Source organism: Diabrotica virgifera, chromosome 3 (genome assembly GCF_917563875.1).
Source record: "Diabrotica virgifera virgifera chromosome 3, PGI_DIABVI_V3a".
In the NCBI taxonomy this organism is placed as follows: domain Eukaryota; kingdom Metazoa; phylum Arthropoda; class Insecta; order Coleoptera; family Chrysomelidae; genus Diabrotica; species Diabrotica virgifera.
The window spans coordinates 5688688-5712046 of NC_065445.1; the positions used below are offsets into that span (position 1 = coordinate 5688688).

The 23359-nt window shown below is 31.8% G+C and overlaps 1 protein-coding gene across 11 annotated transcripts in view; it reads right to left on the reverse strand.

Annotated features, from left to right (window-relative positions):
• Positions 1-23359, reverse strand: part of LOC114326616 (hemicentin-2-like) — a 1177760-nt gene that overhangs the window by 217952 nt on the left and 936449 nt on the right. For all 11 annotated transcript variants that reach the window (XM_050647788.1, XM_050647791.1, XM_050647781.1 and 8 more), the window contains one exon: positions 2518-2872. In XM_050647788.1, the coding sequence (XP_050503745.1) occupies positions 2518-2581 (64 nt within the window). In that variant the 5' untranslated portion in view covers positions 2582-2872. The remainder of the gene's footprint in view (positions 1-2517; positions 2873-23359) is intronic.

A 23359-nucleotide genomic window follows, 5' to 3' on the forward strand; every position in this document is an offset into this window, starting at 1 on the left:
TAAAATGCCGACCAAAGGTCTTACATTGGAATATTATTTATTAAACCCTGGCGATGGGTGAAATTTAAAGGGTATACCTCAGTTGGCTTTTACCTTTCTCTTTGTGAAGACAGAGAAATCAACTCAACCACCCACATGCATGTGGTATAGTCATATGGTGCCTTGAGGTATACCCTTTAAATTTCACCCATTGTCAGGGTTTAATAAATAATATGCCAATGTAAGACCTTTGGTCGGCATTTTAAGGGTTTTAACCCATGTATTTTTGGTGGCTTAGCATGTAGAGCTTGCTTAGAACACTGATAATGCTATCTTTAGAGCGAAAACGTTCTGTATTTTAATGTAGCCCTTTATTGTGGTTTTCAAACTAATATACCTTTTACACAGAAGATCTTTTTCTTCAATTTTTGTAATGTAATGTAATCTAGTAACTTAAAAAAATTTTAATTTCATAGAAAAAATCATTAAGAAGAAAGCTAATAAAAAAATTAAGAGATTCGCGTCTGAAAGGCTTACGTAAACCCAATAACGACTGAGTTATTGCTCTTTAAAGAATGGTTATTTTCCAAGAACATCGAAATGGAGAACCTTTAATCTCAAATAACCCCAATGTGGTGCAATTTTTTGGGAAATCCCAAGAGGCATCTTTTAAAGTTCATTAAAATACCTTTCAAATAAGCTGTGACCAAAGTTTTTTGCATTAGAACTGACTGACTCATGACGAAAATAAAGTCACTCTTTTTTCTTTTTGAAATGTAAAAATTAAACCCTCGTCGTTAAAATCCTAATAGAAATGGCTTCCCACTTGAAGTTAACTTTATTTAGGTATAATTGATACGATCCCTGTGATTTGACCGGTTTGGAATGCTTAGTTTAGAAAATATAGTTCATTAAATCGAAAATGACATTTTTAAATTTTTTAAAAAAGTGCATTTCTCTTAAATAAATCTAAAAGTATTCATAATATGAAAAAATGTTTCAAATATTTATTATAGAATTTCTTCTATTGAAAATTTTGATTTTTTTTTGTCTTTGTAATAGGAATACTTTTAGGTTTATTTAAGAAAAATGCGCTTTTTTTACCACTCCATAGGAGCGTTAAAAATGCTACTTTAAAGCATTAGTGCTTTAAAAATTTTAAGGCACTGCAGTTAAAAGTGAATTGTCAAATTGTGAAACGTCAAAATATTTATATTTCATTTATTAACATTAATATTAATAGTACAACTTGCGCAATTTGAAAAAGATGGTTTAAAATATTTTTTAAAATTTAATTTAAACTGTATTATTGCATTTTTAACACGTTTGTAGAAAAAAACTATTAAAATTTGTTAGAATATACAACAATAAAAGTAAGATGTTATTCTATAGTTGTTATGATTTACGTATTGACAGTACAGGCAGTTTTGATGTAATGTCAAGAAAAATATAAAAATGGAATGTCAGTCAAGTTCAAGTAAAAGTTTTTTTAGAATATTGTCATGTAATTGAGAATGAATAAATTATAATTGTTGATATATAAGACATTTGTAGAAAAAATATTGTATGATATACGTGTTAAAAAGTACATTTTAAGGCACTTATGTGAATTACAGAATTCGCTTTGCTCCTTCTGCAAACTTTCACATGCGTGTCTTAATATTGTACTTCTAACACATATCATAAATAACTATTAAGTTATTCATGAAGAACGGTTATAAAACGTGAGTTTTTTCAATTAAAAATGTATATTTTCAATCGCAAATAACTTGGAAAGTGTCAATTTTGCAAAAAAATTTATAGAACACAATTTACTCAGAATTGGTCACTCTATCGATTTCCATAGTTATTTTGATTAAAACATTTTCATCCCCTAGATGGGGTTGTTTTCACCCCCAGGGCAAAAGCGCAGTTGGGCATAGGGTAGATTTTGATGAAGAGTGTCAAAAGAGCCTAAACCCAAATTTTCATTAAAATCGGTGTTGATTCTCAAAATTCCACGGTTTTACAGTTTTTTGCCGCTGATGAGTGGTCTACGTAAATAAATCTCGACATGAATATTCAATGCAACATTCAACAGACATGTTGTTAAAATGGGGAAATACCTATGTGGGGTTTTTAGGATTGGAATTTGGTAGAAACCTCTATTGGAAATTTCGGCGCAAAAACTTTCCTTCTATATTGGTTGTATATACTACCTGATTGATAGCTTAAAAAAGTTCTGTCAGAAACACATATCAAATTTTTGATATGCACCAATCTATTTTGGACTATATGGAATTCTGTTCTGAGTAAGCACGATTTCTGTCTTTAAATTATTATCTGTCTTAATAAATTATTATTATCATAATATTGTGCCTTCCTTTTTACCACCGACGTACTGTTGCCGCACTGTTGAAAGTTCGCAGAATTTTCGAAAAAAAAATATTGATGATGCGCTGATGTATCCTCTTAAATAATGAAAATAAATACAGGAAAATGAAATCAGTGCGATACTTTTGATCAGTTTATACCAAAATATAAAAAATAGCGACTTACCTGTAAATAATTCTGGGAAAATCAGCATCCACAAAGTGTATATAAGAAGCCGTGAGGATTCCATTGTTCTAGGGATTTGTTAAATAGATCGGGCACTACACATGCATCAAGTAGGAGCTATGGAAACGTACATGGTACTACACAAAGCTAACTTTGGGTGTCGATGATGCCTTTGCCATTACAAGGGAGAATGGGGAGAGCGTCGAGGAGGGAGAAGGTTTAATGTCTTTTATAAGTTTTTGAAGGTGGATTCGGACACGAGTGAATGAATGGATGTATGGATTGGGTTGTAGAAAGGTCGTGGTCCATTTTTACAGTGCACGTGTAGATGGTCCGGGAAATCCCACAATAGATTCTGAAAATAAAGGAAAATAGATGAGTACTGATAAACAGATTCTACTAGTATTTAACAATTAACTTCATGCATACTATAAATTGCTAATTATATTATTTAATTAAGTATTCAAATGTTCTTCGTTTATTTCCTGACAGTAATAATTAATCCTATTGGTAAACTCTTGTCGTACTCGTTCAAATGTGTCGAGTGAAATTGTCCGACATTTTTCAACAATTCGTTGTTTCAAAATGTTAATACTGTCAGGTGCTGCAGCGTAAAACTTAGATTTCAAGTACCCCCACAGAGAAAAAATCTAATGGTGTGAGATCCAGTGACGTCCAATACATCTACCACGATATTCCTCATCTAGTTAACGTCTTACTGCACCATAATAGTGTGCAGGAGCACCATCTTGTTGCCAAGTTGCCGTTTCCAAGATTAACATTTAGAACGCTCAATTGCGTTTTGTAGCATCTCCAGATACCTACACTTTACCGGTTAAGATAGTATTAAGAAAAACCGGGTCAATGTGGTTTCCCAAAATACCTGTCTAAACATTTACTTTGGAAATTGAAAAATGTATAACCGCAAAGATATTGTTGAGTTATGGTTTATGGATAGATTTTTGAATAGATATTTTTTTTATTGGCTTTAGGATTAGACCATGCGGCCAGAAACAAAGTAAATAGCAGTGGCGACGCGTGACCTTTTCTAAAGTGTTACCAAAACCAGATGCAAAAAATCTTATTTAAAAAAATAAAGATATGGCTAAATGTATATATAGCTTCAATAATATCATTTTGTATATCACTGAAACTCTCGAAAAACAGTTGATGTTTCTAGATGTTGGCAAAATGTTTGATCTTTTTTGGCAATTAATATTAACAATTCCCTGTAATTGCCTCGATTGTCAGAGTCGTCGCCCTCAAAATTACCACGAAACTCTCATTCTTGTTTGGCCAAAAAACATACGGTATCTATTATAAGTGTGCTAAGGATATACCTACCTATTTTTTAACAAACTCATTATGTTTAGCAATATTTGCTTTAAAAGCTTGGTTAAGAGAACTTTCGATTCTTGTTTTGCCAAACTGAATCAAATTGGGCATACATCTTACATGTAGGTAACGGAGAAATTCCATGTCTCCTTTTTAAAACTCTAAAACTATTTAAATCGTGAACCTGGTCCACTCATTTATTCTGTAGAAACGAGAAGACATGGCCAACAATACAGTATATTTTTCTTGCAACCACATAACCAAGGATTTTCACTGTAGGTACCAACTAAATTTAAAATATCGAACTACTTTTTTTGATTCCTTTTTTAAATTGTTTAAAATAAGCCTTTCATTTTCAATAATCTCATTTTTTCTTCAACATTATACAAGGAGAATTACTTTTCAAGTAGTTGATCGATTACGCAGCGACACTCATCCATGGTTAACTGCACGCACACTTTTTATAGGTACTGTAACCAAATTTAAATCTGGTACATAACAGGGCTACTGAAATACACAGCGCGCTTACGCCATCGCTCCTTCAAAATTTTCAGACACTAGCCGGTCCAGAGCGACAGCGATGATGTAACCATTGTAACCACAAATGAAACTGGTAACAGAGTATATAATAAAGTGCAACTGAGTCATATAAACTCGCCAATATTTTCGTGTGCCTACGAGTAGTTGGCTATTTACTGAATTAGGTAGTATTAACACATAATATAGTAATATATTTCTATTGGTAAAAATATAGATATAGGCAAATGGAATTATTCATCGCCATAAAATATTTATTTGCAAGATTTTTAACTGTTACCAATGGTAACAGTGGTTACATGGACGCTTCGCCAGTGGTAAATAGTGCTTACATAAACATAATATATCTTATCTAAACTATCTAATTAGTAACCTAAGTTCAGGTTATGTAAGTCTGACAGACCTTTTTGTTAAGAATAGATATAATAAACATTTTATTTTCAAAGTGAATTTTTGCTAAATTAATCTTAATAAAAATTTTGCGATAAGGAAAAGGGTCACACTTTTCTCATTCAAGGGTTTTTCTTTTTTCTTAATAATTATTGATTACCTACATACCCACCTACATGAATAGACATAATAGTCGAGAAAATGAAACTGAAAAGATGGCAAAACCTCGCAATTTTTTCGTCCAGCATCGATTTGTACAAAAATTTGGGATTAGGCTAATTTCACCCTCTAGCTCATTTTCTATATTGAGCCGTTGTACGCTTTTGGTCTTTTAAGAGTGAAAACTACCCCTAATTGTAAAAAATTATAAAATAACATTTTAAACTTTAACATTGTCAACATTTCGTTCTTATTAGTTACATAATGATTGTTTTATGCTTTAAGATAAATATCATAATATTTCAATCCTTACAACCACCCTTGTTGGAGCTATATATAAAAAATTGACTTATCCTAAAATAATAATTTCGACTTGCATCGATTTACACAAAAATTTGAGATTAGGATCATCTCACCCTGTACTTCATATTCTACATCATGCTCAAGGGCGTAGATTATTTTTAGGGGTGTAAACTATCCCTTATTTTCAAAAATTATATAAAATCATTGTAAACTTTAATATGGGTAAAATTTGGTTTTGATTGGTTAAATAATGATTGTTTTATGCTAAAGGATATAATATCATATTTCAACCCTTAAAAAACACCCTTAATAACATTGCAATTTTTATAAGTAGATAATTTAATAGACCTATACAGAAAAAAAGTAGAACGAAAGAATTACAAAAACATTTATTTACACAAAAATACGAATTTACAAATATGTATGTACAAATATAAATACAAATAGTTTTTTAGTCACCTTCCAGTATAGGAACTAGTTCTGTGGTATTACATATAACATTAAAAATGCTCTATAAGCGGACTATTCCAATTTTTCGAAAAAAAAAATTCGTTTTATAATCATAGCTCCTTTATTTTTAGCGGTAAAAAGTTTTTTCAAAAATTATTTTGTAACATTTTTAAACAGCTATAACACTACGTAAATTAAATTCCGTAAGATCCATTAGTTTTTAATTGAGGTGGGTTTAAAGGCCTCGATAAGGGGGTGTTTGCTCGTAAATAGAGACTTTAAACAGCTATATCTCGCTATCTATTCACTGTGATGAAAATCTATGCACAAGAAAATTTTAGATATGAAAAAAGCTACAATTTAGTAGTCCATCATTTTCGGAGATATTTTGACGAAAATGGTGAAAACTACGAAATTGCAAAAAATCAATTTTCTATTAAACTCCAATTTTTCTAAAATTAGGCCTTTTAAATGGGTCAAACTTCTTATCTTTATATTTGTATTGATAATACAAATATAAAAGGAATTACAGAAAGGCGAAGACAAAATTTTTAATTAGGAGGGTAATTAGAGGGTTGTTTTCACTGATTTTTTCATAAAGAAAAGCAGGTACCGACTTTTTTGAAGTTATACTTCTTTAGCCGCGATTGAGATTGAGGGTGAATTTATATTGATCTGCGCGCATGCGCACACCGACAGTTTGGTATTAGTCTTTATACGGGCTCTGATTTTGTGTTGAAATGATCTGTCAATAATTGTTCAATATGGAGGTTATCGGTAAACAAAAATGTTGTATAATATATTAGTTTTTATTATTGTGAGGACAGAAATGAAATCAAATTTATAATTATAGTGACTTTTTAAATAGTTTTGAAAAGCCACAGGTACGTAATTCTAAATGTTTCAGTTGTATTCCAATAAAAAATTATCTTCATACCTATTTGGAAAATGTAAAAAAAAAATAATGTACTTACCTAGTACTTGCTATGCTATACCCCTAGTAGGCAATGCTTTAATTTACATAATCTGATTACGAACAAACTTTCTACAAATTTTCATCTAATATATCGTTTTCTTACTCTATATATTGTTGTATTTTAATTCGACAACAATCAAACTAATAAAATTTCATATAAGCAAAATGTCAAAAAGTTGTTCAGTTTGTGTATATTCCCACATGATGTATACGCGAAGGTGGTGCAGTTTGAAATCGCTCCGACTCTCGTACGGCGGGATAGACGGGAAGTAGGTTCAAGCCCAATGCAAGTTATATCATTTTTTTAATTTTTTTTTTATAGATTTTATGATTGTAAGTATATTATATAATTTTTTTCAGAATATACGTATTTAATTAAAATTTTTGGCAACAATTATTGTTCAAAAATCATTTGTGGCGTTTTTCAATGTGTTTGTGTGTTTTATTCTTTTATTTGTTTAATTTTTGGTATTGTTTTAATAAAAATTTTTGGAAAGTTGTAGAGAAACTGTTTAAAGTACATATATTGATTTCGTTGAAATCATATAATAGAAGTATAACTTCTTACGTGCGTACAAAGTACACACATTCTTTTTTTGATCATAACTCACTAAATTTTTATGCTAGAAGCTTTTTGTTTTTTTTTTTAGGTCTCATTGTATCCTTGAAAAAAGATTATCTAAGTTTTCCTCGAAAAAATGCACAGTTTTCCCGTTATTTGGCTTTGAATATTTCAAATTAAACATTTGACGAAAAAAGCTAACCTTTAACATGCATCTCGGTTTGTATTTGTCAGACAAATATTATAGAAAAAGAATTTGGTTTGTTTTACTAAAAGACACAATTTCGATAGTAACAGCTTTTTAGATTAAATACATATTTTTTGAGTTATTCTCAAAAAACTCTCTAAAAAAATGGATTTTTTCGTCGAAAAACTGTTACTTTCAACCGCGAATAACTCGAAAAATATTAGTTTTACGAAAAAACTGTAATACACATTTTTTGCTTAGAATTACGTTTTACACCGATTTACATGGTTAAAATTGAATAAAAAATTCCCACCCCCGAGATGGGGTGGCAACCACCCCCAAGGTTTTAGCGTACAGCTGCATGATATAGAAAATGATTCTTGGACTATTCCCTACTTTCAGTGAAAATTTCAAGTGAATCCATGCTGGACGAAAAAATTGCGAGCCAAAATACTTCATTTGCTCGACTATAACCTCAAAACACCTTGGCGGTTATACATTTTTAACACAATTTCGTTTTCTTCAATAATCTTTTTTGAAAACGATTTCCGGAATGGAAATCGAAAAGTCAAATTATTGCAGGTAAAAATGTAGGCACATGTCATTTCAGTCAATTGTGGACAATCCCATATAAACATAATATTTATCATATTTTGGAATTTTGGAACTTTTATTATTTCCATATAAACTCATATTTTACCCTAAAACGAAACCTTTTGAAAATAGTTGCTCTATAAATAATATATTAGAATGAGCATTGTACTCAAGTCTTCCACGAGAACTATAAAACAACAGAAAACATTGCCTACATAAAAATAATACGTTTCGGTTGTCTACTTATGTGCTGAAATGAAAAATGGGAACTAAAGGCAAAAGAAAAATCATTTTTCATTTGGAAACGTTAACTTGACAATGAAATCCTATTATTTTTATACATCCACTTTTCTTTTCAGTCCTCAAATCCGAATGGTGGTTTATGACAGCACGAACATACACTGCTCCAGCTAATTTATGTATCAATAGAAAATGAAGGAAACGCGGATTATTTGATTAAAAACCAATATCACATTATTTATATTTTATCAATGTAAAAGTTTAATGAAAAGAGAAATTTAGTGTATAAAAATGTGTGCCAACAATTTAATGTAAAAAGAAAAATATTAGTCCTGTCGCCAGTGGGGGTACAACGGCCTCCATAATTCAGATGGACTTACCCAAGTTTTTTTATGTATATTGACCTGTAGAACACGAATTTTTTGGGTAACAGTCGATCCGGATGTCGATAAGATTGTTATAAACAAAGAACTTGAGGAATCACATAACAGCGATTTTACGCAAAACAAAACATTTTTTTGTATTTTTTGGGTCATTATAAGCAAAAAATGTTTTTACAAGTTTTTTCGTTTTTTCGTAGGATGCATAGTTTTCGACATAAACGCGGTTGAACTTTCAAAAAATCGAAAAATTGCAATTTTTGAACCCGAATAACTTTTAATTGAAAAATAAAATAGCAATTCTGCTTACCGCATTTGAAAGTTCAAGTCAAATTCTATCGGTTTTGATTACTTTCATTGCTAAAAATTAATTTTTTTATTGTTAAACAAAGCTATAAACACATAGTGATTAAATAATGTTTTCAATGCATTTCTCATTTGAAATCGAACGAGTAGGCGTACATACTGACAATTTCTACGTAGATTACGTACATTAAAACGCATGCATTGGGCACGGGAAACACTATGTGTTTATGGCTTTTTTTAACAAATAAAAATATAATTTTTAGCAATGCAAATAATCAAAACCGATAGAATTTGACTTGAACTTTCAAATGCAGTAAGCAGAATTGTTATATTATTTTTTAATCAAAAGTTATTCTGGTTCAAAAATTGCACTTTTTCGATTTTTTTAAAGTTAAGCTGCGTTTATCTCGAAAATTATGCATCCTACGAAAAAACTTGTAAGACCATTTTTTGCTGAGAATCACCCAAAACATACAAAAAAATGTTTTGTTTTGCGAAAAATCGCTGTTATGTAATATCTCAAGTTCTTTGTTTATAACAATCTTATCGACATCCGGATCAATTGTTACCCAAAAAATTCGTGTTTTACGTGTCAAAATACATAAAAAAAATTTGGGTCCAAAAATTTGGGTAAAAAAAGTCCATCTGAATTAAGGAGGCCGTTGTACCCCTCTAATATGTTTGTATTTCTATTCATAATATCTCGCACTCGTTCAATCGTCATACTATGTGAGACTCTGGAGATGCAGGCGGATCTTCGTCAGAGGTCCATTTCCAGTGCGAGCAATCTCTTCTGTTCGCTTCTTAGTTGCCATGTTTCACGTCCATACAGTACCATGCTTTTAAACATGCTATTATATAGCTGTGTTTTCTTTTCTTTTGATATGGTTTTTGACCAAAGTAGTGAGTTCAAAGCTCTTATTACTTTCTTTCCGTTCATAATTCTTTGTTAGTTGTAACTCATTTTTTTGTCCTTCTATACACTTGGGCAGTAAAAGGTTGGGCACCTATTCTGTTTTGGAAAAGTTAATTTTAAGGACAACTTATATACAAAAGCGCTAAACGTCTTGAAGTCTGCAGTCTGCAATATAGACTGTCATCTGCAACTCTCAGGTTGTTCAGAAACTCCTCATTTATGTTGAATCCAATATTTTCCCAATTATTGTTTCTCACAGCACTCTGCAATAAAGCGGTGAATAGTCTAGGACAGCGGTTCTCAATCTTTTTGTGTCATGTACCACCAAATACTTTTTATTATTTTTGGTACCACCTAACTGAAATACATATCTAACTAGGTGATTATAATAGTGTGCTGATTTTGGCTGTTGATGCGTTTTGTGTACCACCTCAAGAAATGAAATGTACCACCAGTGGTACATGTACCACAGATTGAGAACCGCTGGTCTAGGAGATGGTGCCTCCTGGTCTAATACCCTTCTCCAAGAAAAATGTGTTTCTATCGCTATAGTACATTTTCACCACAACTGTTGCGCTATTATGTTTATTACGAAGAACAGTTGTGTATCTAAGATCAATACTGCACTCTGTAAGAGCTCTTACATGGAGCTATTATAAAGCTATCTGTGTTAGATGCTTTCTCAAAGTCTACAAATATTAATAATTTTCAATGGCTTTTTTTATTCTATAACTTTATTAAAGATTTTATTACTTGTAGGTCGTCATTCGTTTCAAAAGCCTAAATCCGGCTTCCTCTAGTAGTTGGTGAAATTTAGCTTAGTTTCCAGTCCGTTAGTAAATATTATTCTCATAAAGAGCTTATACAGGGTGAGTCATGAGGAACTGTACATACTCCTACCTCGTATAGAGGCTCCTATGGGGAATAACAAATGACCATTAAAAAGTGTCTGATCCCATTGTTTAATAATATACAGGGCGAGTTTCGCATTTTGACAGAAATTTATATTCGTCATAATTTTTGAACGGTCATATCGATGTGTCTCTTATTTTGGTCAATCATTACACTATTACCACCTAATCAACTGATTTATTCAAACTAGAAAAAATCAGGTCCGGCTTTAAAAAATTAGTTCGTTTGGGTCTTAGAAAAAATTTCACACTGTATACGTTTTTTGAAAACTCTAATATGAATTTTACAAATTAGACAAATAGGCAATTAAAATGGCATATTTATTTTTTCCCCACACGATTACTTAATTTTTAATAAAAAAATCAAATTTGACTATAAATAATAATTAAAAGTTTGGTAAAGTAAACCATAGATTTAAAAAAAAATACTTTTATAAAAGTAATTTTTTTAAAAGTATTTAATTTATGTTACCACCCAATCAACTGATTCATTCAAACTAAAAAAAAATCAGGCCCGGATCTAAAAACTTATTTCGTTTTGGCCTTAGAAAAAATTTCACCCTGTATACGCTTTTTGAAAACTCTAACATGAATTTTACAAATTAGACAAATAGGCAATTAAAATGGCATATTTATTTCCCCCCCACACGATTACTTAATTTTTTATTAAAAAATCAAATTTTTCAAAATCAGAATTTTAACCTAAAAATGAAAAAAAAAAAGAAATCACGGTTTAACTTGCTACAAATTTCCTCTTACCATTGTGAAGATTGTGACAATTGTTGTAGACTTTCAGTCTTCTTCTCGTAAAAGTTATGAATTTTTAAAAATAAACGCTTCGTGAATTGCAAAGTTAAATCGCAAAAATTAAGTGAAAATATTTAAAATTTATCTATTTGATCACGTCTATGTTAAACTATAGAGTCCAAAGAGAAGTGTTATGGGGAGTTTTAGATCTAAACGTGTTATAGAAAAAAAAAATGGTGAAACTTTTAATTTTAAGAAAAACGTTGTTTAATTTTTTTTTATTTTTATGGTAAAATTGCGATTTTGACAAATTTGATTTTTTAATAAAAAACTAAGTAATCGTGTGGGGAAAAAATAAATATGCCATTTTAATTGCCTATTTGTCTAATTTGTAAAATTCATATTATACAGTGAAAACTACATTATGTAGTTTTCATAAAGAGTATACAGGGTAAAATTTTTTCTAAGACCCAAACGAACTAATTTTTTAAGGCCGGACCTGATTTATTTCTAGTTTGAACAAATCAGTTGATTAGGTGGTAATAGTGTAACGATTGAGCAAAATAAGAGACACATCGATCTGACCGTTCAAAAATTATGACGAATATAAATTTCTGTCAAAATGCGAAACTCGCCCTGTATATTATTAAACAATGGGAGCAGACACTTTTTAGTGGTCATTTGTTATTCCCCATAGGGGCCTCTATACGAGGTAGGAGTATGTACAGTTCTTCATGACTCACCCTGTATAAATGAGATAACAAGCTACTAGGTCTGTAGTTTTCAATATCTGTTACATCTCCTTTTAATAACGGAATATAGTCCATTAAATATCGAAGACCAAAGCATCGATTCAATCATTAACACTTCATGTATTTACTAACCTTACTATGTATTGTAGTGTTTTCTTGTTGTAGTGTAGATCCTGATAGAATTGCTAAACTATGAAATTTATTTCCATAGTTTTGTTTTTTAAATTGTGTATATAACTAATATTGTTTGTTGCCGGCTTTATCTGATTTATTGACTAACATTTGAATAGTTGTATCAGATAGAAATGGTATATGTATTTATATATCTGGGGTAAATACAATTTTACTCTCAAACACAACAAAACACTGTATCAATTTTATGACGTTGATAAAAATAAAATATGTTTTAAAAGTGATTGTATATTATAGTTATTACACATTGCAAAGGTTTTATGCTATAGTTCTACGAGTTGAGTAATAGACTAAGAGCTAGTGAACCCTCCGACTAACGGTCGTCCTGTAAGGCTAGAAATTTTTCTAGTGATAATTCATAGCACACCAAGGCTAAAAACCATGACCTGGCAGGCATCAGCGGTGCACGTGAATCTACCAGGTGAATCGAAAAGTGCAAATTTAGGGGGTAAAATAAACTTTCTCCTGTAAGGTTTAAATTTAAGTATGTATTTGAGTAAGTCATTTAGAAGAAATGTGTACAATGATAGGCGATTCTGAAGAGCATAAGACCTTGCCAGGCGAGGGGAAAGATTAGGGGTTTTTCCTAAAATTATTCTTTTTGCATCGAACAAATTTTTTTAAGCGATTGAAAATTTTGAAAATTGCGAAATCGGCCATTTTTAACCCTAAATCGGACATTTATCTAAAAATTTAAAAGTTGTCAAGGTAGGTATATATTCTTCAAACATTGATTGATGAAATCACAAAGAGTTTTTTGCAATACAATATCGGAAACGCCTTTGTTTTTTAATTGCTAATCAAGCGGGCGCGACACTGTAGTATAAGTGAGGACGTTTGAGTTGGCATAAATTAATTATCTCGAGAATGGACAAATTTCAAGAGAAATCTTGAGACAGGTCGATTTTTATTTTTAAATTAGGACTTTTTGGCATATATATAATACTAGTGACGTCATCCATCAGAGCGTGATGACGTAATCGATGATTTTTTTAAATGAGAGTAGGGGTTGTGTGATAGCTCATTTGAAAGGTTATTTAATTCTCTATTATGCACTAATATAAGCATTAACATAATTATTTATACAGGGTGTACAAAAATTTTTTTTTATTAAATTAACTTTGATTCAATTTGACAAATAGAAGAAAAAATTTTTTGTGCACCCTGTATAAATAATTATGTTAATGTTTATATTACTGAATAGAGAATTAAATAACCTTTCAAATGAGCTATCACACAACCCCTACTCTTATTTAAAAAATCATCGATTGCGTCATCACGCCCAGATGGATGACATCACTAGTATTATATATATGCCAAAAAGTCCTAATTCAAAAATAAAAATCGACCTGTCTGAGGATTTCTCTTGAAATTTGCCCATTCTCGAGATAATGAATTTATGCAAACTCAAACGTCCTCACTTATCCTACAGTGTCGCGCCCGCTTGATTAGCAATTAAAAAAACAAAGGGGTTTTCGATATTTTATTGCAAAAAACTCTTCTGGATTTCATCAATCAATGTTTAAAGAATATCTACGTACCTTGGCAACATTGAAATTTTTAGATAAATGTCCGATTTAGGGTTAAAAATGGCCGATTTCGCAATTTTCAAAATTTTCAATCGCTTATATAACAAAAACTATTAACTTAAGAGAAAAATCACTAAAGACCTTTTCTGTTTGGAATGATTCAAAAAACCTAAAAAAAATTTGTTCGATGCAAAAAGAATAATTTTAGGAAAACCCCTAATCTTTCCCCTCGCCTGGCAAGGTCTTATGTTCTTCAGAATCGCCTGTCATTGTACACATTTCTTCTAAATGACTCACTCAAACACATACTTAAATTTAAACCTTACAGGAGAAAGTTTATTTTACCCCCTAAATTTGCACTTTTCGATTCACCTGGTAGATACACGTGCACCGCTGATAGAGCAGCTACACTCCTAGTGAAGTGACTGGGAAGGCTCCGATTCATTTTTCGCGGAGAATCAGTGTATAATAACATTTTGGTTTTACAATTGATTGATACATGAATCTTCTATAATACTTTTACATTCATTCCTGTTTTGCTTAAAGTTATCCATTCTACTACCATTTTCTTAAGGTCTGCAATTATCTGGTTTACCATCTCGTTTTCGGGCTTCTTCGTGGTCTGCCTGATACTGGCCTTCATTTGTTGATTTTCCTGATAACTGCTTTTGAATTTCACCTTTTCATATGTCCCATCCATCTGAATCTCTGTGTCCCTTGATAAATCCTTCTTTCAAAAGTTCTCTTACTTCATAGTTAATCAATATTCTATTTTCATTATTACCTAAGGTTAGTGGGCCTACTATTCTCCGGATCCTCTCTAGGATCCTCGATCCTTGTTCATATTTCTGCATCATGCACATTACCTGAGAACCATAGTATGTGATTTGTCTAATTGCTGCTCTGTAATTTTTCAGACTAAAAGTATTTTTAAAAATAATTCACAAAAGAATATTTAATAAATTAGAAGAGGACATAAGCGCCACACAGTTTGGATTCAGAAGTGGACTGGGAACACGGGAAGCTTTGTTTGGTCTGAGTGTGTTAATGCAAAGATGTTTGGATGTAAACCAAGACCTCTACGTAGGTTTCCTAGATTTTGAGAAGGCCTTCGATAAAGTCAGACACAAAAAGCTGTATAAAATCCTAAGAAGCAAAAACATCGACAGTCGCGATATTAACATCATATCCAGGTTGTATTGGGGACAAACAGCAAAAATCAAGGTTGATAATGAGTTAACTGAAAAAATTGAGATTCGTCGAGGTATGCGTCAGAGTTGTGTGCTTTCTACACTACTATTCAATATATATAGCGAAACAATATGTCAGGAAGCGCTCCTAGAGCAAAACATTGGTATGAACATTAACGGAGAGTTAATTAACAATAAACGATACGATGATGACACGCTAATAGTAACAGATAACCTAACAAATTTACAGTATTTGATGGAAAACATAAACACTTATACCAATAAGTATGGTCTAAAACTGAACATCAAAAAGACTAAATTCATGATTGTAACAAAGAAGCTATACACCAATGTGAATTTAACCATAAATAATTAGCCAGTTGAAAGAGTTACGTCCTACAAATATTTAGGGGTTTGGTTCACTGATACTAATGACCACACAAGAGAAATCAAGAGGCGAATAGAGATAGCGAGACAATCGTTTGTCAAAATGAAAAAGTTCCTATGCAGCCGGGACATAAATATAAACTTAAGAACGAGAATGTTAAGGTGCTATGTTTTCTCCGTTCTGCTGAACGGCATGGAAGCTTGGACACTGAAAAAGATAAACATCAAAAACATTAAAGCATTCGAAATGTGGTGCTACAGGAGAATGTGGAAAATACCATGAAAAAAAAGAGTAACAAATCAAGATGTTTTGCTGAAGATGGGAAGGAATGCGAAGTGATAAAAACCATACAAACGAAAAAACTGGTATATCTAGGCTACATAATGAGAGGAGAAAAGTACTCTCTGCTAAGACTCATAATCCAAGGAAAAATCTCGGGAAAGAGAAATGTGGGACGTAGAAGGATTTCCTGGTTGCGAAATTTAAGGGAGTGGTATGGGTGCAGTTCAATACAGTTGTTCAGAGCTGCAGCCAACAAAGTTAAGATTGCTGTAATGGTAGCCAACCTCCCATAGAAGACGGTACTGCAAGAAGAAGAAATTTTCAGTTTAGTATTCGGAGTAAGCTTCTTGTCTTTGAGGAAGTTGTATTTCCAGTAGGTTCTGTTTCCTACCAGGATTTTTTCATTCATTACTATGCTTATACCATTAGTTCCATTAACTGAAACCCCAAGATATTTAAAGTGTTCTACCTTTTCAAACTTGTATTAGCCATTATTTAACCTTGCCACATTAACTGTATTTTTCGTGAACATCATAACTTCGCAAATTCTTCCTTTAAACTGTTTAGGTATCTGCTAATCAATGCTATGAATATAATTTATTTGGTCAATGTAAAAAATTTGTTTTTTATCTAGATTTTTTGGTATTTGTTATAACAAGTGAAAAGAACAGTGATAATTATTTACATAATACATCATAAAGACGAGGAAACGATAATGTTTAGGCTAATGTGCCACTTTTTTTCCTGACACACACTATGTTGTTCGCCTTAAATTTTTCGTAGTTACATATTGCAAAGATAGAAGTTTCTAACAAAAAAACTGGAGGACATAGTTCAACAACTTTCCACTTAAATCAGTCCAATAGTGTACTGCAATATTGTACTTTTGCGCTAACATAAACATTTCTATATTTGCTCTTGATATAACGTCAATGCAATTGACGCAATGCTCAAGCGCTTCAAAAAATAAAGAAAGGAAAAGCGGTAGGACCAGATGATATTCCTGGGGAAGTATGGAGAGCATTGGGAGAGACAGGAACAAGGTGGCTAGCAGGTCTATTTAATAGAATTATGGAAGTCGGACAAATGCCAGACGAATGGAGAAGCAGTATACTGGTACCTGTTTACAAAAACAAGGGAGATATACAACAATGTACAAACTACAGGGCTATAAAACTGCTTAGCCACACCATGAAAATATGGGAAAGAGTAATTGACAGACGGATACGTGAAGAGACCGAAATATCCGAGAATCAATTTGGCTTTATGCAGGGTAGATCAACAACAGATGCAATTTTCATTATAAGGCAGTTGATGGAAAAATACAGGAGTAAAGAAACAAACGCTCATATGGTATTCATTGATCTTGAGAAAGCATATGATAGAGTTCCTCGAGAGATTCTGTGGTGGGCACTCAATAAGAAAGGAGTCCCTGGTGAATATGTAAAGATTGTGAGGGATATGTATGAGGGAGTAACGACTAGTGTTAGGACAGGTGTGGGAGAGACTGATAAATTTCATGTGAAAGTAGGATTGCACCAAGGCTCTGTGCTTAGTCCGTATTTATTCTCATTAGTTTTGGACCAGATAACAGCGAAACTACAGGGTAACATTCCATGGTGCTTAATGTATGCTGATGATGTCGTGTTAGTAGGAAATAGTGAAAGAGACTTAGAACAAAAACTGGAACAGTGGAGACAAGCTCTGGAGGAAAAAGGTTTAAAACTTAGTAGGACAAAAACAGAGTATTTGGAATGTTCATTTAAAGATGGAGCTACTACAAATAAAATGGTATCTTTGGATGGTGAAATGATTGTGAAAAGCAATAGTTTTAAGTACCTAGGATCGGTATTACAGAGTAATGGAGAAATAGATGGAGATGCATGCAGTAGAATTAGGGCTGGATGGATGAAGTGGAAAGAAGCGAGTGGTGTGTTGTGTGACCGAAAAATTCCAATGAAGCTGAAGGGAAAATTCTATAAAACAGCCATAAGACCGGCTATGATGTACGGAACTGAATGTTGGGCAGTGAAAAAGAAAGAGGAACAACGAATGCATGTGGCGGAAATGAGAATGCTTAGATGGATGAGTGGAGTGACAAAGAAGGATAAAATTAGAAATGAGTATATTAGGGGAAGTCTAGGTGTGGCACCAATTGATGCCAAAATGAGAGAGCATAGGTTAAGATGGTTCGGTCATGTTCAACGTCGAGACGTTAATCACCCAATACGAAGAATAGCTGAAGTGCAGATTCCTGGAAGGAGTAGGAGAGGAAGACCAAAGAAGACCTGGGGGGAGGCGATAAGGCAGGACATGTTGGTAAAGGGGATTAACATTGATATGACCCAAGACAGAATTGTGTGGAGAAATGCAATTAGGGAAGCCGACCCCGCATAGGGATAAGGCAAAGAGAATGATGATAACGTCAATGCAATTAGAATATTCCAGAGTATATATACACGACAAACACAATTGCTTAACTAATACCAAATCATCACTAACTTGTACGTCAAAGCGTTGGATTGCACATAACCAATATGCGATATAATTAGTCACTGGACGGCAGCAGCAATGATAACAAAATTTACATTCTAATTATTAGCCTACTTTATATCCAATTCAGTATGCACAACTGATATATAATTACGATAAAGAAAATCTTGCAAATTAAACGGAATTTATCTCATATATCCAGGGTGTCCAGAAACTCTCCCGACAAACGAAGACCAGAAGATTCTTCAGGTAATTTTAAAACAAGTTAACCCAATTCACCTAGTCCGAAAATGCTTCCTAAGGGAGCTAGAGCTGACTGATATATACTAACCGATTTAAATACTTTCAGTCAGGTAGCGTAATATTTGTCTAGCTTCAAATATATGGCATGCCATATTTTATACAGAGTGAGTTTTATGTATGGAAATCCTCAATTATCTCGGAAACAGTTTGCACGATTTTTATATATTTTGGTGGGTAACGGTTTTTTAATGCGGCCGATATTATAGTGGTAACTACATTGTTGTCAGATCTTCCGTTTTTCTGGAAATCTAATGAACTTTCTTATAAATGAAACACCCTGTATATTTTTTGCGTTTTGAAGTCCTTAAAAAATACTGATGTCAAAAAGCTGTCAATTAAAAACAGAAATTTTAACGATTCTCCCGAAAAATATTAAATTTTTTATCATCAAATTTAATAACAAAACACTTTTGTTTTCTTTCGAAAAAGGTTAAAATTTAATATTTTTTGGGAGAATCGTTAAAAGTTCTGGTTTTAGTTTGACAGTTTGTTGACAATTATATTTTAAAATAATCAGGCAATCCAAATCAATCGTTTATTTGTTGGTCTGGACATGATTATTTTTCATGTTATATTCCCTATACCTAAATGCCATAACTTCGGAGTTATTTCTACATTTATTTAAAAAAAAATTAAACAAATCATAAAAATCAATTTTTTTAAATCAAAAAATTGTTGTTATAGTTTTTCTCTAAAGTTAATAATATTCGAGTTATAAACAATTTAAAACTGAAAAAAATACGAAAAATGAAAATTTTTAAGGTTCAAAAACACAAATAAAAATTATATTTTTGAAACTACGAAGTGCCTAAATTCAAGCTCAAACCTTATTTTATTAGATGCCGATAAGTAATTTGGGCTTGTTTTTTTTAAATCATTGTTTGTTAGTTGTTAATGCAGCCTGATCGCCCATCCCCACATATACGCTTCATTAAAAATTAAAAAACACTGATTTAGAATAAAACGTGACAAAAATTCTTACGGGGAGCTGATAGAAGTTTTGAGGATGAATTTATGTACTTCGTAATTTCCAAAATTATTTTTTACTTCCACGAGGAAAAAGTTTTCCTGTAGTTGACTGTATACCATATACCGGGTGTCCACTTATATTTTTCCCCATTTTAACTGCCTATAACTTCTAAACGGCTCAAGATAGAAATATGCTTTTTTCGCTGAAATGTTTTATTTTAGTAAAAGTTTTGTCTGAATGGATTGAGTTTTTTATATCGCTTTCAATTACGAAAAAAAATGGCGGATTTTTGAAAAAAACTTTGTTGACTTTTTTTTAATAGAACACCCAGTATATTTTTTTGTAAATTGAAAGAACGATCATTCACCTATCCAGCGGTATAAAGTTTTTTTAAATCGGTTGTAAAATGACTGAGTAATTAATTTTTAAAATGAGAGGTGCAACGTGGATATCACTTAGCTACTAAATAACATAACGATTAACTAAGCAAATTGATATTATGTTATGTGATTTCCAGATTGCATCTCTCATTTTAAAAATTAATTGCTCAGTCATTTGACAACCGCTTTTAAAAAACTGTATATCGCTGGAGAGGTAAATGACCGTTCTTTCAATTTACAAAAAAATATACTGGGTGTTTCAATAAAAAAAGTCAACAACGTTTTTTTTTTCAAAAATCCGCCATTTTTTATTTATAAGTGATATAAATAATTTAATACATTCAAACAAAACTTTTACTAAAATAAAACATTTCAGTGAAAACCGCATATTTCTATCTTGAGTCGTTTAGAAGTTATAGCCAGTTAAAATGGGGGAAAATATAAGTGGACACCCGGTATTACAAAAACGATAAAATCCTTTATAAAAGGTATATTTGTTAAAATCCCTAAAAGGGGCTACATCACAGAACTAGTTTTCGATCGAATGACCGATCATCATCAGTGCTTACGTGAATATATTATGCTAACCACCAAAATACAAAACTATGTGGGTAAAAACCCTTTACAATTGATCCGTCATAGGAACATAGATTAATAATGTGAAATTAAACATGGATGTCTAAAATATCCAATATATTATGGCTCTAGGTACACTTCGCTTCAAAAAAAACTGGTACAACTCTTATAACCGAAAATCGTGTTTTTCAAGTTGTGTAAGTTGATCTTGTCACAAGTGTCATTCCAATTTCTAGGACAACGTTGCCAGTTCAACGAAAATATTATATCAAACTAGGTAAAAACTAAAACAATTGTAATTTTCCGTCATTTCAATTAAGTATCCATACATTGATTTGTGTTTTATTATAATTTATGACAATATTTCAATTCAAATATAATGATAGATAATAAATCTTGACATGACTTTAAATTACTATGTTTAATGTCAAATCGAGAGGTGTGATTGGTTTCTCGTAAATTGTAGGACAAAACTGCATTAAGTTGTGTAGAATAAATAAAACACACTGGAAAAATTAAAAATTTAATTTGAAATTAATACAAAATGAATAACTTTTACAGTGAACAAGTGTGAAATTTAAATATATGTATTACAATTCGAAATATACATTTTAAACGTTATTTTTTTGTATTTAGATTTAATGCAATGCCGTTATCTGTGATGGCAACAACGAAGTGATTCACGAACAATAATTGTCAGTCTGAACACAGGTTTACATTGGGAAAAAAAAGTGTACCAGTTTTATATGACGCGAAGTGTACCATTGAGCTCGAATTTGACTTGTTCACATGATGACTATATGGTAGCAAGTGACACTTGACGTAAAACGTTAAAACGTAAAAAATATATAGCGTGTTCCATTTGAAATAAGAAAGTTCATTAGATTTCCAGAAAAATGGAAGATCTGACTGCAGAGTAATTACCTCTATAATATGGGCCGCATTAGAAAACCCTTACCCACCAAAATCTATAAAAATCATGCAAACCGTTTCAGAAAAATGTGAGGGTTTCCATACATAAAACTCACTCTGTATAATAATGTTATATTCAACCTCTTAACAGAACTTCTTATAATAGTTCCTAATAAATACCATTGTTCTTGTTGTTTAATTCTCACCTACAATAAATCTGTAATTAAATATTGAACAAGGACAAATAATAAATATCTCTTCTGTTTTAATTACTGGAATAGAGGAAGTGGATATTGATAGTCCAATTGTGCGGCTACAATGTTTACTTTCAGTAGTCCTGAGCGCTTATTTCAATTTAAAGTAATAGTGCAGTCACTGAAGGTAAATAATGTAAGCTATTACCTCCGATTTCGTTTAACCTCCATCGATTTGCATGAACATTGGTGAGTGGTTAGAGTTAGATGATACCTCAAGGACTAAAAGCGACATGGTGTCAACTTGCGCTTTTACCCTTTGTAAATGTAGTATATTTTTTTCGGCGAGTACTCAAATCTAAGTATTCAATCTTAAATAGATTGTTAATAAAACACCGGTTTTTGGTTAAACCGTTTTTTTACTTACGGTTTAACCTAGCAGTTATAACCGATAAAAAAAAACGTTATTCTAAAAAAACGGTGTTCGGTTTTTTAATCAATAGCATCGATCAATATTATCAATAATATCGATATCAATACTATTAAAAGAATAGGTACAGTTGAGTCCGCGAGTCTTTACCCGTGCGTCATTAATACCTGGCGAGATAAAACACATACTTTTTATCTAGCATCATTCTCTTCCATGCATGAAACTCATGACAAACCAGCTGCCGTTTGTTATTAAGTAACAACACATGTTATTTTTATGAACCATCTAGACTCAGTGCATTGAAAAAAGATAGGTACAAAAAAGACGATTCGGTGTGTTTTCATATTTTAAGCACAATTTGTTTGACGTTTCTGATTTGTTTAATTTTGTGGCTGTCAGTCAGTTGAACTTTTTGCGGTTTTTGTCGAATTTTTACGTTTTGAAGTTTCTTTATATTACAGAAACAGTTGTTTTCACAACTAATTTTTTATTGGGCTTTGAAATTTTAAGGTAAATAATTATATTTAGGCAATTAATATTTAAAACATACAAAGCTAACGTCATTCACACAGTAAAGAAATGACTGTGTTTAGATTTCCGTCAAAGTGAATAAAATAACAAAAATAAAATATGTTATTGGATTTTTTTATAAATTGTTTATTTGTTTATTAATCAATAATAATAATAAAAGAATTTATTAAGCTACTTCAAATGTAGCTGTAATTCTGCGCAAAAATTTTGAAGCAAAACTTACATTAGACATTCTATATATATGATAACGTCAAATTTTATAATAAAACCCGTAATCGGAACAGTAGCCACTTTCTGTCAGTTGTTGTTGCGTGAAATAGATTTCCGACTTATTTCGTATGCTTTAAGTGATGACGCACGGGTAAAGACTCGCGGACTCAACTGTATATCGACACCAAGATAATCAATCGATATATAAACGGTTCAAGATGTCCTGTAGCAGGGCATATCTGGATTTATTTCTCATAATGTGTTCGAAATATTGTAGGTTTCGACATTTGATGGTGGTCTCGGTTATTCTTCATTTTTCTGAAGACCTCCTCATTCATGACTAGTCAGTCAACGAGATTTTAAGTACTTAAGTGCTTCCAATGTTCTGCAGATATCTTCGTTCAAGATCCACAAATTAACACCGAAAAAAAGGACAGAAAAGACATAACATCGTCGTATTCTTACTTTTATTCCAAGAACGAGGTTATGGCTTTTGAATGATGCTCTCAAACGGTTG